Consider the following 10,918-nt stretch of genomic DNA (forward strand, 5'->3'; position numbering starts at 1 on the left):
TGGTCTCTCCCAGATCAAAACTGTGGGTCTCTCTTAAATCAGCTGTGCATTCAGTGACAGACGAGCTGAAGCAGGTGTACATCTACATATAGAGACAACTGAGGACGTCTGTCTGCTGGGAGAGAGATAAACTTTCACCACAGTGAGTAGAAACTTTCATTTGAAGTGGCTTAAGAAAGAAAGTGTTCATTTGAGTGTTAAGTTTTCTGAAGAAAAATATGTTAAATATTAATATATGTTGCGTTTTAAGCTACATTTAAAAATATAACAAATACAGTGTACCATAGTAATATGGACAATATGGAAAAAACATGGTATGTGTACAAATATATAAAAGTTTTTGATCACCATGATGTCTTTTCAAACAAATATGATTGTCTTTTTTCATTGAATGCAAAAGGAGAAGTTCAGTAGATTGTCCAAGCTGCACTTTTCCTTACAATTAAAGGAAATGGGGACTGGAGTTTTCGAGGTCCGAAAAAAAAAATACTATAGGACTAAAAATAGTCTGTATGGCTCATGCTTTACATTACAAGTCTTTTGAGGACATATGATAGTTTTGCGTGAGAATTTTTTTTTTTTAAGTCACTTTCATGTTTTCCCCTCGCCATAGCTGCGAAATCCCGAATGTGCTTGGGTATTTTTCCAACATTTTGCGCAAAGTTTAACGTCAATGACATTAAAGCTATCACATGGCTTCAAAATACTTGAAATATAGTGCACAGTTGCATGGACTACTTTTTATGTAGTTTTTAGACCTCAGCATCTCCAGTGTCTATTCAATTTCATTGTATACCATAGAAAATATTGTCCAATTAAATTTTTGAGTGAACTGACCAGAGTTATTTTAGTAATATACTATTGTAGTATTTATTAATATTTTGGATTTTTCATTTTCATTGTATTTAAAGTTAGTAATTTTGTGTTTTAGTCATTTGAATTTGTTTCATTTAAAAACAATTATTTAGTTAATCATTTTTAATTTAGTTTTAGTAATTTTAGCTAAGCAAAATGTGAAATTTTGCTTTCTCAACTAACTTGAATAAAAATAAATTTTTAATATTATATTTATTTCTTTTAACATTGAATTTCTTTTAATTGACGTAAATATTTTTTCCGCATTTTTTGTTTTTAGTTTTAATTAACGATAAAAACAGTGGCCGTGACACTTCCGAAGATGTGAGAGAAAGAATTTGAACATTAAGGAACAAACACCTGTCAAAGTCAGATGGAGAGTTTTTTCATGTTTTTACCTCACGTAATTAGACATTAGTGGTGAAAATCACTTGCAGCTGTACGATCTGTCCTCTGTTTATAAGAGGCTGTAAGGGTCTGTGTTGGCTCTTACAGTCCTTTATTAGTACAAGATGTGTTTTAGTATTGAGGTATTCCGCCCGGAGCGGGGACTCGTCCGGAATGTCTGCCTCCTGCTGCGGACAGAAGCAAACATTCAAACCGCATTCGTCATTTGAGGGAGAAATGCACTCGTACTACTCACCAAAGCATATTTTCAGTTCTAGATGAAGTATCGAAACTATCTTGATTCCAGCTGTGACGTTTTCATGACATCTGCCCTTCAAAGGCAACATCAAAGGTGACCCCTTTGGCCTGCAGCTGTGGGTGGTTTTCCTTCTGTCCGCCCCTTTCACTTTTCCACTAATGTAGACCTCAGAACTCCTTTAGCACTGACCGCGACATGTCATTACCCCCATCTTCCCTGTAACACATGGAAACGAGGTCTTTCCTGGAGGCCTTTATGTTCTGTAGGCGTCCTATAGGGATTCATAGTTTGAGGCTGAATGAGCTTTTGTTCTTGAAACATTAGCAAACATTAGCAACCGTAAAGAGCAAGTGGGTTAATCGGTTACTCGTGGTGAAATGTGTTTGCGTGCAGAGGATGGTGAGATATTGTCTGGGTTCATTCACAAATGTCATCAGTTTCAGGTGAGTCAGCATAGATGGTTGATGATTTTTGGCTTATTTAGCCGTTTTAATGTACTGATGCTCTAAAATGTTTGTAGTTACTTTTAAAGCTAACTGACTCCGCTGTATTTAAGCTTTTCCAGAGTAGTCTAATAAAATCAATTAAGTTTATGATAATATAATTCAAAAAGTACCAACACTAGAGGCAGTCAAACACCAATAACTCACTTTTTTTTTTCGCTTTCACACAAATTATGATTACAGGCCAGATTATTGATAAATAAAGACTTTGTGCAGTTCCTTGCACACTATTATGTTATGAGCGCACAACACTTTTACCATAGTGCATGAATTTAAAACTTAAACATTTTGATGTGTGCACTGCATAACAAATTCCATATCTGTGGGGTTTTTTATAGTAAACTTGCTCGGTAGCGCACCTGGTACGGCATTGTACATTGATATATTATTATCGTTTTTGATATTATTTGGAATTTGATTTGATTTTTATATTTTCAGGTTTTATTTTAGTTAAAATTGTAGTAATTTTGTTGTGTGGTTTTGTCAGTTTTTTTTATTGGATTTCTTTTAAATATGTTTTATTAAGTTTTAGTTATTTTTGTAGTTAAACTTAGTGAATAATAATGTTTTATTTCATTTCAGGTAATGTTTATTTTGTTTTAATAATGATTTTTTTATGGTTATGTTTTTAGTTTTAGTTTTAATTAACGATAAAAACAGTGGCCGTGACACTTCCGAAGATGTGAGAGAAAGAATTTGAACATTAAGGAACAAACACCTGTCAAAGTCAGATGGAGAGTTTTTTCATGTTTTTACCTCACGTAATTAGACATTAGTGGTGAAAATCACTTGCAGCTGTACGATCTGTCCTCTGTTTATAAGAGGCTGTAAGGGTCTGTGTTGGCTCTTACAGTCCTTTATTAGTACAAGATGTGTTTTAGTATTGAGGTATTCCGCCCGGAGCGGGGACTCGTCCGGAATGTCTGCCTCCTGCTGCGGACAGAAGCAAACATTCAAACCGCATTCGTCATTTGAGGGAGAAATGCACTCGTACTACTCACCAAAGCATATTTTCAGTTCTAGATGAAGTATCGAAACTATCTTGATTCCAGCTGTGACGTTTTCATGACATCTGCCCTTCAAAGGCAACATCAAAGGTGACCCCTTTGGCCTGCAGCTGTGGGTGGTTTTCCTTCTGTCCGCCCCTTTCACTTTTCCACTAATGTAGACCTCAGAACTCCTTTAGCACTGACCGCGACATGTCATTACCCCCATCTTCCCTGTAACACATGGAAACGAGGTCTTTCCTGGAGGCCTTTATGTTCTGTAGGCGTCCTATAGGGATTCATAGTTTGAGGCTGAATGAGCTTTTGTTCTTGAAACATTAGCAACCGTAAAGAGCAAGTGGGTTAATCGGTTACTCGTGGTGAAATGTGTTTGCGTGCAGAGGATGGTGAGATATTGTCTGGGTTCATTCACAAATATGTCATCAGTTTCAGGTGAGTCAGTATAGATGGTTGATGATTTTTGGCTTATTTAGCAGTTTTAATGTACTGATGCTCTAAAATGTTTGTAGTTACTTTTAAAGCTAACTGACTTCGCTGTATTTAAGCTTTTCCAGAGTAGTCTAATAAAATCAATTAAGTTTATGATAATGTAATTCAAAAAGTACCATGGTATTACCATGATTCCTGTTCAGAAACATGGTATTAACGTGATACACGTCTTTAAAAAAACATAGTAGGCTACTATAATGGTACCGTGTTCAAAAACAACAGTAATATTAGGCTACCTCAGTACTTTTTGCTAGTCGGTCTTTAGTCATGCTGTATGTAGTTTTACCCTCATAATGTGGAAAATAATAAAGAGAGCAAAGGAAGGAAAAGACAGAATTTCATTCTCCGAATGATTTCGGAATGAAATGTGATATGTGTATAATGGCTCTCTGGACTCCTGCAGGTCTCTCAGCTCGGTTCAGTAGAAACGCTTCTTCATCCCCAGCGGAGAAATTCGGACTAAACCAACTCTCCATGTAGGGGGGACAGGGGGCATGTTTAAGAGAACTACTGCTTGTACACCCAAAGTAACGACTTCAGCACTTTATATAGACTTGATCGGTAATATTATATGGTGTTAGTTACATCGAGTGGGCTCAAAATGTAATGTTACAGAATAGCAGATTGCGTCATATATACCAACTTGCACCCCTCTATCCACAACTACATTTATCAATCTGAGGGCCGTAATCCTCACATGCTCCGTCTCTGATCCAGATGAGCCAGCTGGGCACCAGCGCTACTCACTGAACGCGAACGGGGCGTTTCAAAGACGAGGAAACAATGATAATAGATTGTTTTGAAATAGCGATTGCGACTTTATAGTTATGAGGTGTTGGCATCCGCTGGATGTGTGGGTGGAGGCTACGTGGTAGTTTATGAGTGATCGGACCGGTGTGCTGGACGGGTTCAGTCTGATCTATACAGGTCTGTGTTTCCTCTAACAGATTACAGTTAGTTTGTGTACTGTTCCTAGAATGTGAAGCGGAAGCGCTTTTGTAACGCACAACACTGAACGATGATCCTGAATCGTATGTTTGAAACAAAGTTTAAAAGTTCTGTGGAATGCTCAAAATATGAGTGCTTATTGTTTGTTTTCTTTTGTTCTTATTTGCCAGAACTGCGTTCTAATCATACTAAGGGCATGGGTTCGATTCCCAGCGATCACATGTACTGTAAAAAATATTTTAGAAGCATTTGACAAAAGTTTGGTCAATGCCTGAATGTAAATGTTCTCGTTTATTTGTGTAAGTATGTTGATAATGTTACAATGAATTAATAATGACTATTTTAATGCTTGCAGAGGATGTCATTATGCAAGTGGTTGTTTGTATTAATAGTCATATTTCCTTCCTTCCCTCAAAAGTTCCTTCCAAACTTTTTTACTTTTAAACTTGTAAGTCAGCTGGTAGAGCATGGTTCTAACAAAGCCAAGGTCATAGGTTCGGTTCTCATGAAATGTGTTCTTTAAATATACAGTGAATTTTATCATGAAATTGTGCAAAATTCATAATTGTATTTGTTCTAATATATGTATAATGTACCAAATGAACCAACTGCACATTAAACAATGTTTTAGCATGCTTTAGAACACTCAAAGGGAGTTTGAAATTGTATTAATTGTAGTGGTTTGCTGTATTCTTAGGTCTGAAATGAGAAACATCACTGGTCTCTTTGGGGCGACCCGACCTCAGTGGGTCTCCTGGCTGCGACTCTTGTTTTTGATGCTCTTTTGGACCTGTTTAAAAGCACAGCAGTTAAAAAACACTAGATGGCCGCTGTATTCCGGCAAGCCGTTGCTGTTGGCCTGGAACGCCCCTACAGAAGACTGTAGACCTCGACATGACGTCACCTTCCAGTTGGATCAATTCCAAATAGTGGCGTCACCAAACGAGGGCTTCACCAAGCAAAATCTCACCATCTTCTATCAGGACCGTTTGGGTTTGTACCCATATTTTGAGCCAGACGGCACTCCAGTCAACGGCGGCCTACCGCAGGTCGCCAGTCTCACGCAACACCAAGAACGGATGCCGGAAGGGCTCAAGAAGTACATCAAGGACCCGACAGTGAAAGGTCTTGCTGTGATCGACTGGGAAGAGTGGCGGCCCCTCTGGATACGTAACTGGGGCACTAAAGACATTTACCGCGATCGTTCGCGACGGTTAGTTGCTGAGAAAAACCCAACTTGGCCTCAAGATCAGGTGGCCAAAGTGGCCCAGCAAGATTTCGAGCTTTCTGCACGCAAGTTCATGTTGGAGACGCTTCGATCGGCCAAGAGCTTACGGCCCCATCAGCTTTGGGGTTTCTACCTCTTTCCTGATTGTTACAATCACAATTACAAAAATAAAAGCTACACGGGACACTGTCCGGACTTGGAGGTGAAAAGGAACAACGAACTGCAGTGGCTGTGGATGGAGAGTACAGCTCTATATCCTTCCATATACATGGCAAAAGTGCTGAAGGACCAACTGGCTGGACGCCAGTTCGTACGGAACCGGGTCAAGGAGGGCATGAGGTTGGCGTCTGTTGGTAACGGGTCAGCCAGGCCTGTGTTTATCTACACGCGTCCCACTTACCAAAACAATCCTCCAAATTCTAACGGCAACCCTCCTGAACTCCTGCTGCTGACAGAGGTGAGATTTTCGTAAGATGACACTTGGTGTGGCAGTGTTTGATTTTCCTCAAAAAGAGTGGAAACATGGGCACTTGTTTGTTAAAGTTGACCTGAACTATAAGTAGTCGTGCACAACATATTGGTAACATGTTAGTTATCGGGCAGTACTAGAGTTTTTGTTTTTAATTTATCGATATCGGGTGATATTAATTGTTTCTTATGGTTATTTGCTCTATTTTTACATTTAGATTACCTTTTATTTTATCTGATGCTCACTGAAAGTTAATCTTTTAAAAAATATTTATTAATTTAATAATGCTGGTGAATGTAATATTTAGCAGATCTCCAAATGAATATCCATTTTTATCCTTTATGCTATATAATTGTGAGGACTAAACTTGTGGTATTGGATACGTAACTGGATACATAACTGGGGCACTAAAGACATTTACCGCGATCGTTCGCGACGGTTAGTTGCTGAGAAAAACCCAACTTGGCCTCAAGATCAGGTGGCCAAAGTGGCCCAGCAAGATTTCGAGCTTTCTGCACGCAAGTTCATGTTGGAGATGCTTCGATCGGCCAAGAGCTTACGGCCCCATCAGCTTTGGGGTTTCTACCTCTTTCCTGATTGTTACAATCACAATTACAAAAATAAAAGCTACACGGGACACTGTCCGGACTTGGAGGTGAAAAGGAACAACGAACTGCAGTGGCTGTGGAGTACAGCTCTGTATCCTTCCATATACATGGCAAAAGTGCTGAAGGACCAACTGGCTGGACGCCAGTTCGTACGGAACCGGGTCAAGGAGGGCATGAGGTCGGCGTCATGATTGTTACATGATCCTGATTGTTACAATCACAATCTGCACGCAAGTTCATGTTGGAGACGCTTCGATCGGCCAAGAGCTTAGTCAAGGGCCCCCATCAGCTTTGGGATTTCTACCTCTTTCCTATATTAAGCCTATATTTAAAATAATGGATTTTAATTTTCAGTTAATTTATTTTATTTCAGATAAAATAGTTTGAAATTGTAATTATTGGTTATTTTTCGGTTATGGTCCATAACTTGAAAATAATTATCTGCCAGAATATAAGTATCTGCCAGAAATTTTATATTTGTTACATGTATATACCATATGTGACCCTGGACCACAAAAGCAGTCATAAGTAGCACGGGTATATTTGTAGCAATAGCCAACAATACACCGTTTGGGCCAAAATTATCGATTTTTCTTTTATGCCAAAAATCATTAGGATATTAAGTAAAGATCATGTTCCATGAAGATATTTTGTAAATTTCCTACCGTGAATATATCAAAACTTAATTTTTGATTAGTAATATGCATTGCTAAGGACTTCATTTGGAAAACTTTAAAGGCGATTTTTTCAATATTTTTTTTTTTTTTTTTTTGCACACTCCGATTCCAGATTTTCAAATAGTTGTATCTCAGCCAAATATTGTCCTATCCTAACAAACCATACATCAATGGGAAGCTTATTTATTCATCTTATTTATTTTTGAATCCATTAGAAAAATTGACCCTTTATTAAATCTTTTTTAAGGTTTTTAAAATTTAGGGTTAGTTGTAATTAAAGAAAAAACATTTAAAATAAATACTTTGCCTCTTTTAGTACCTTTTCTTTGTTATTAAATTATTAAACAATAAGCATGAAACACAATACTAATTTGAAAAAATATTACTGTAACAGTTCGTAGTTCGAAGGAGGCGGGAACTGGTGAACGTTTAAACAAAACTTTAATAATAAAATAAACACAAAATAGCGCAACAGCCCCTCATGGACGACTGCCGCGCACAAACAAAACCAAAACAACATAAATCCAGGTCTGGTCCGCTCTCATCTTGCACTGTCGTCACTCCTCCTTTTATCCTTCCGGAGCACCTCCGTGGGACTCGAGACTGGTGAGTGGTGCAGGTGTCGTGCATTAGCATTTACTCCACCGGCCTCGCTCCGTTCCCACGGCTCTCGGCCCCGCCCCTCTCGTCACATACCCCCATCGCCCCTCGCAGGCCAGGGGTACTCCCGAGACTGCGCTCTACTCCCCCCCCCTTCCCTCCGGGGGAGCCGATCACGGCGGCCGCAGCGTACCTGGGGGTAAGGACAGACAGACGAGGCGAGAGAAAAGGAGACAGAAGGATGAGGAGAGACAGAGACGAGAGAGGATGCCTGGCGGCGGCACTGGATAATCCTCGGTGGACGGCCCGACACTCCTCTGCCACCCGGTGGACGGTGCCGGCTCCTCCAGGTTCGGGGCAGACGGCAGGAGTCCCCCGTTCCCTGCTCCTCCCCATCATGGCGGATGTCAGCAGGCTCCGGCCTCAGGCGAATGGCGGCAACTCCTCCGCTCCCTCACGGACGGCAGCCGTCCCTCCACAACCCAGGCGGACGACAGCGAGTTCGTCCGCGCCACCTACCCCCATCCCCCCCCACAGGCCGGGGGGTCCCCACAAGACTGCGCTCTACCCCACCCCCCCCCCCTTCCGAGGGAGCCGATCACGGCAGCCGCAGCGTACCTGGGGGTAAGGACAGACAGACGAGGCGAGAGAAAAGGAGACAGAAGGATGAGGAGAGACAGAGACGAGAGAGGATGCCTGGCGGCGGCACTGGATAATCCTCGGTGGACGGCCCGACACTCCTCTGCCACCCGGTGGACGGTGCCGGCTCCTCCAGGTTCGGGGCAGACGGCAGGAGTCCCCCGTTCCCTGCTCCTCCCCATCATGGCGGATGTCAGCAGGCTCCGGCCTCAGGCGAATGGCGGCGACTCCTCCGCTCCCTCACAGACGGCAGCCGTCCCTCCACAACCCAGGCGGACGACAGCGAGTTCGTCCGCCCCCCCGATAACGCACTCCAGCCCACCGCCTCGAGCTTCCATGGCGGCAGACTGCTCCGCCATGCTCGATAGCACCGCGGATTCACCACCGTGGCGAGGGATCTCTGGCAGCGTGTCCCTCCTTCCTCCCGGGTTTCGGCACCAATGTAACAGTTCGTAGTTCAGGAAGAAGGAGGCGGGAACCGGTGAACGTTTAAACAAAACTTTAATAATAAAATAAACACAAAATAGCGCAACTGCCCCTCATGGACGACTGCCACACACAAACAAAACCAAAACAACATAAATCCAGGCCTGGTCCTCTCTCGTCCTTCACTGTCGTCACTCCTCCTTTTATCCTTCCAGAGCTCCTCCGTGGGACTAGAGAGTGGCGCAGGTGTCGTGCATTATCACTTACTCCACCGGCCTCGCTCCGTTCCCACAGCTCTCGGCCCCGCCCCACTCGTCACAATTATATTCTACAAGTAAGTTCAACATTAAAACGTAATGTACGGTATGAAAAAATTATATTCATTTTGAGATTTGCATTTACATTTTACAGTGTAAAATTATAAGATTATATTATACAGTGTTAAATTATGAGATTACATTTTACAGTGTTAAATTATAAATGTTTTAAAATATAAAGTGGTTAAAAATTAAATATCTAATTAAAACATTTCTAATTTTGGCCGATAACCAATATGGCCAACCGATATACAGATATATAGTGTAGCCTTACTAAAATCTAGGGCTGGGACAATAAATCGATCCATCGTGAATTGAGAAATGATTCTGCATCGATTCTGAGATTTTCCGAAGACATTGCGATTCTCTCTTGAATTGATTCTGAGCTTAGTTTTTAACAGCAGATGACACTGCGTGCTTTAGAAATAGCCGTATTCTGCTTGCTTCCAGTTCCTTACACACGCACCATTTGAACCTAAAATAATCATTCATAAAATTCGAAAAGGTTGAAGCGAACTACAAGGATGTTCACAGTGGGCTGTGTTTACATTAATCTCGCATCATAAGAGCATAAAAGCCGATGTGCAAATACATTTAAACACTTACATTACTCAGCCGTATGCACAAGAGCTCTTCTTCGTGAACATTTGAGTGTGTGGTTAAAAACTAGCCTAGAGCGCCATCTGCTGTTAAAAACTAAGCTCAGAATCGATTCGAGAGAGAATCACGATGCATTCCGAAAATCTCAGAACCGATCCACGAATCACGATGCATCGATTTATTAATATTCATTTTGTTGACATTTTAATCTAAAGGGACACTTTTTGTAGGTTCCTGAGGTGAGTAACCTGAGATCAGTCTTTGCAGAATTCAAATGTACAACCTTTTGGACACCAGCCCAGATCTTTATCCACAAAAAATACCAGAGGCAGGTCCTGCAGAGGCAAAACCCAAAACTTGAACTACATTTGTCCAGCTGAACCGATCTTTGTGATGGTCTGTTGGCTTCTGCGACTGTTTGAAGGAAGTTCAGATGTTCTTGAGGTGTTTGTATTTCAGGACTGCTGTGTCATGGTGTGTTTTTCCTGGCGTTGACTTGAGCAATGTTCCCAACGGGATGTAGGTGTAGAGAATATAAATAGACTGATATATGTTGTGGCTTGTCCTAAATATAGCAATCACACATGGAGAATCTTCTCAGCTTTCTGAAGACAAAGACTCATCTGTGTTTTCTCATTGAGTCTCGTTGGCTCTGTAGAGCAAATACCACAATGCTAGCAAAAGCTCAGATGACATGTTAGACCCTGAGGTTTACCGGACAGGTGTCTGATGATGTTTACCAACACGCATTCGAAACAAACCCAGTTCTTAACAAGCAGAGCAGTTAAAGCTCAATATCCAGGCCAACTCAGTCCGAACCTGACACTACTAAATATGGGAAATATGATTATTTCTTAATCAGTGTTGTCAATTGAGAAGTAATTTATAATTAAAAAAAAAAAAATA

The 10,918-nt window shown here is 41.1% G+C and overlaps 1 protein-coding gene across 2 annotated transcripts in view; it reads left to right on the forward strand.

Annotated features, from left to right (window-relative positions):
• Positions 1 to 10,918, forward strand: part of LOC107586928 (hyaluronidase-2-like) — an 18,772-nt gene continuing 7,854 nt past the window's right edge. Inside the window, exons 1-2 of one of the 2 annotated variants that reach the window (XM_016274491.1) lie at positions 1 to 142; positions 5,146 to 6,133. In XM_016274491.1, the coding sequence (XP_016129977.1) occupies positions 5,153 to 6,133 (981 nt within the window). In that variant the 5' untranslated portion in view covers positions 1 to 142; positions 5,146 to 5,152. Of the gene's footprint in view, positions 143 to 4,191; positions 4,428 to 5,145; positions 6,134 to 10,918 lie in introns of those variants that run through there. The other variant, XM_016274490.1, reaches the window with a different exon arrangement.

This window comes from Sinocyclocheilus grahami, unplaced genomic scaffold (assembly GCF_001515645.1).
Source record: "Sinocyclocheilus grahami isolate Dianchi unplaced genomic scaffold, SAMN03320097.WGS_v1.1 scaffold87.1, whole genome shotgun sequence".
NCBI lineage: Eukaryota > Metazoa > Chordata > Actinopteri > Cypriniformes > Cyprinidae > Sinocyclocheilus > Sinocyclocheilus grahami.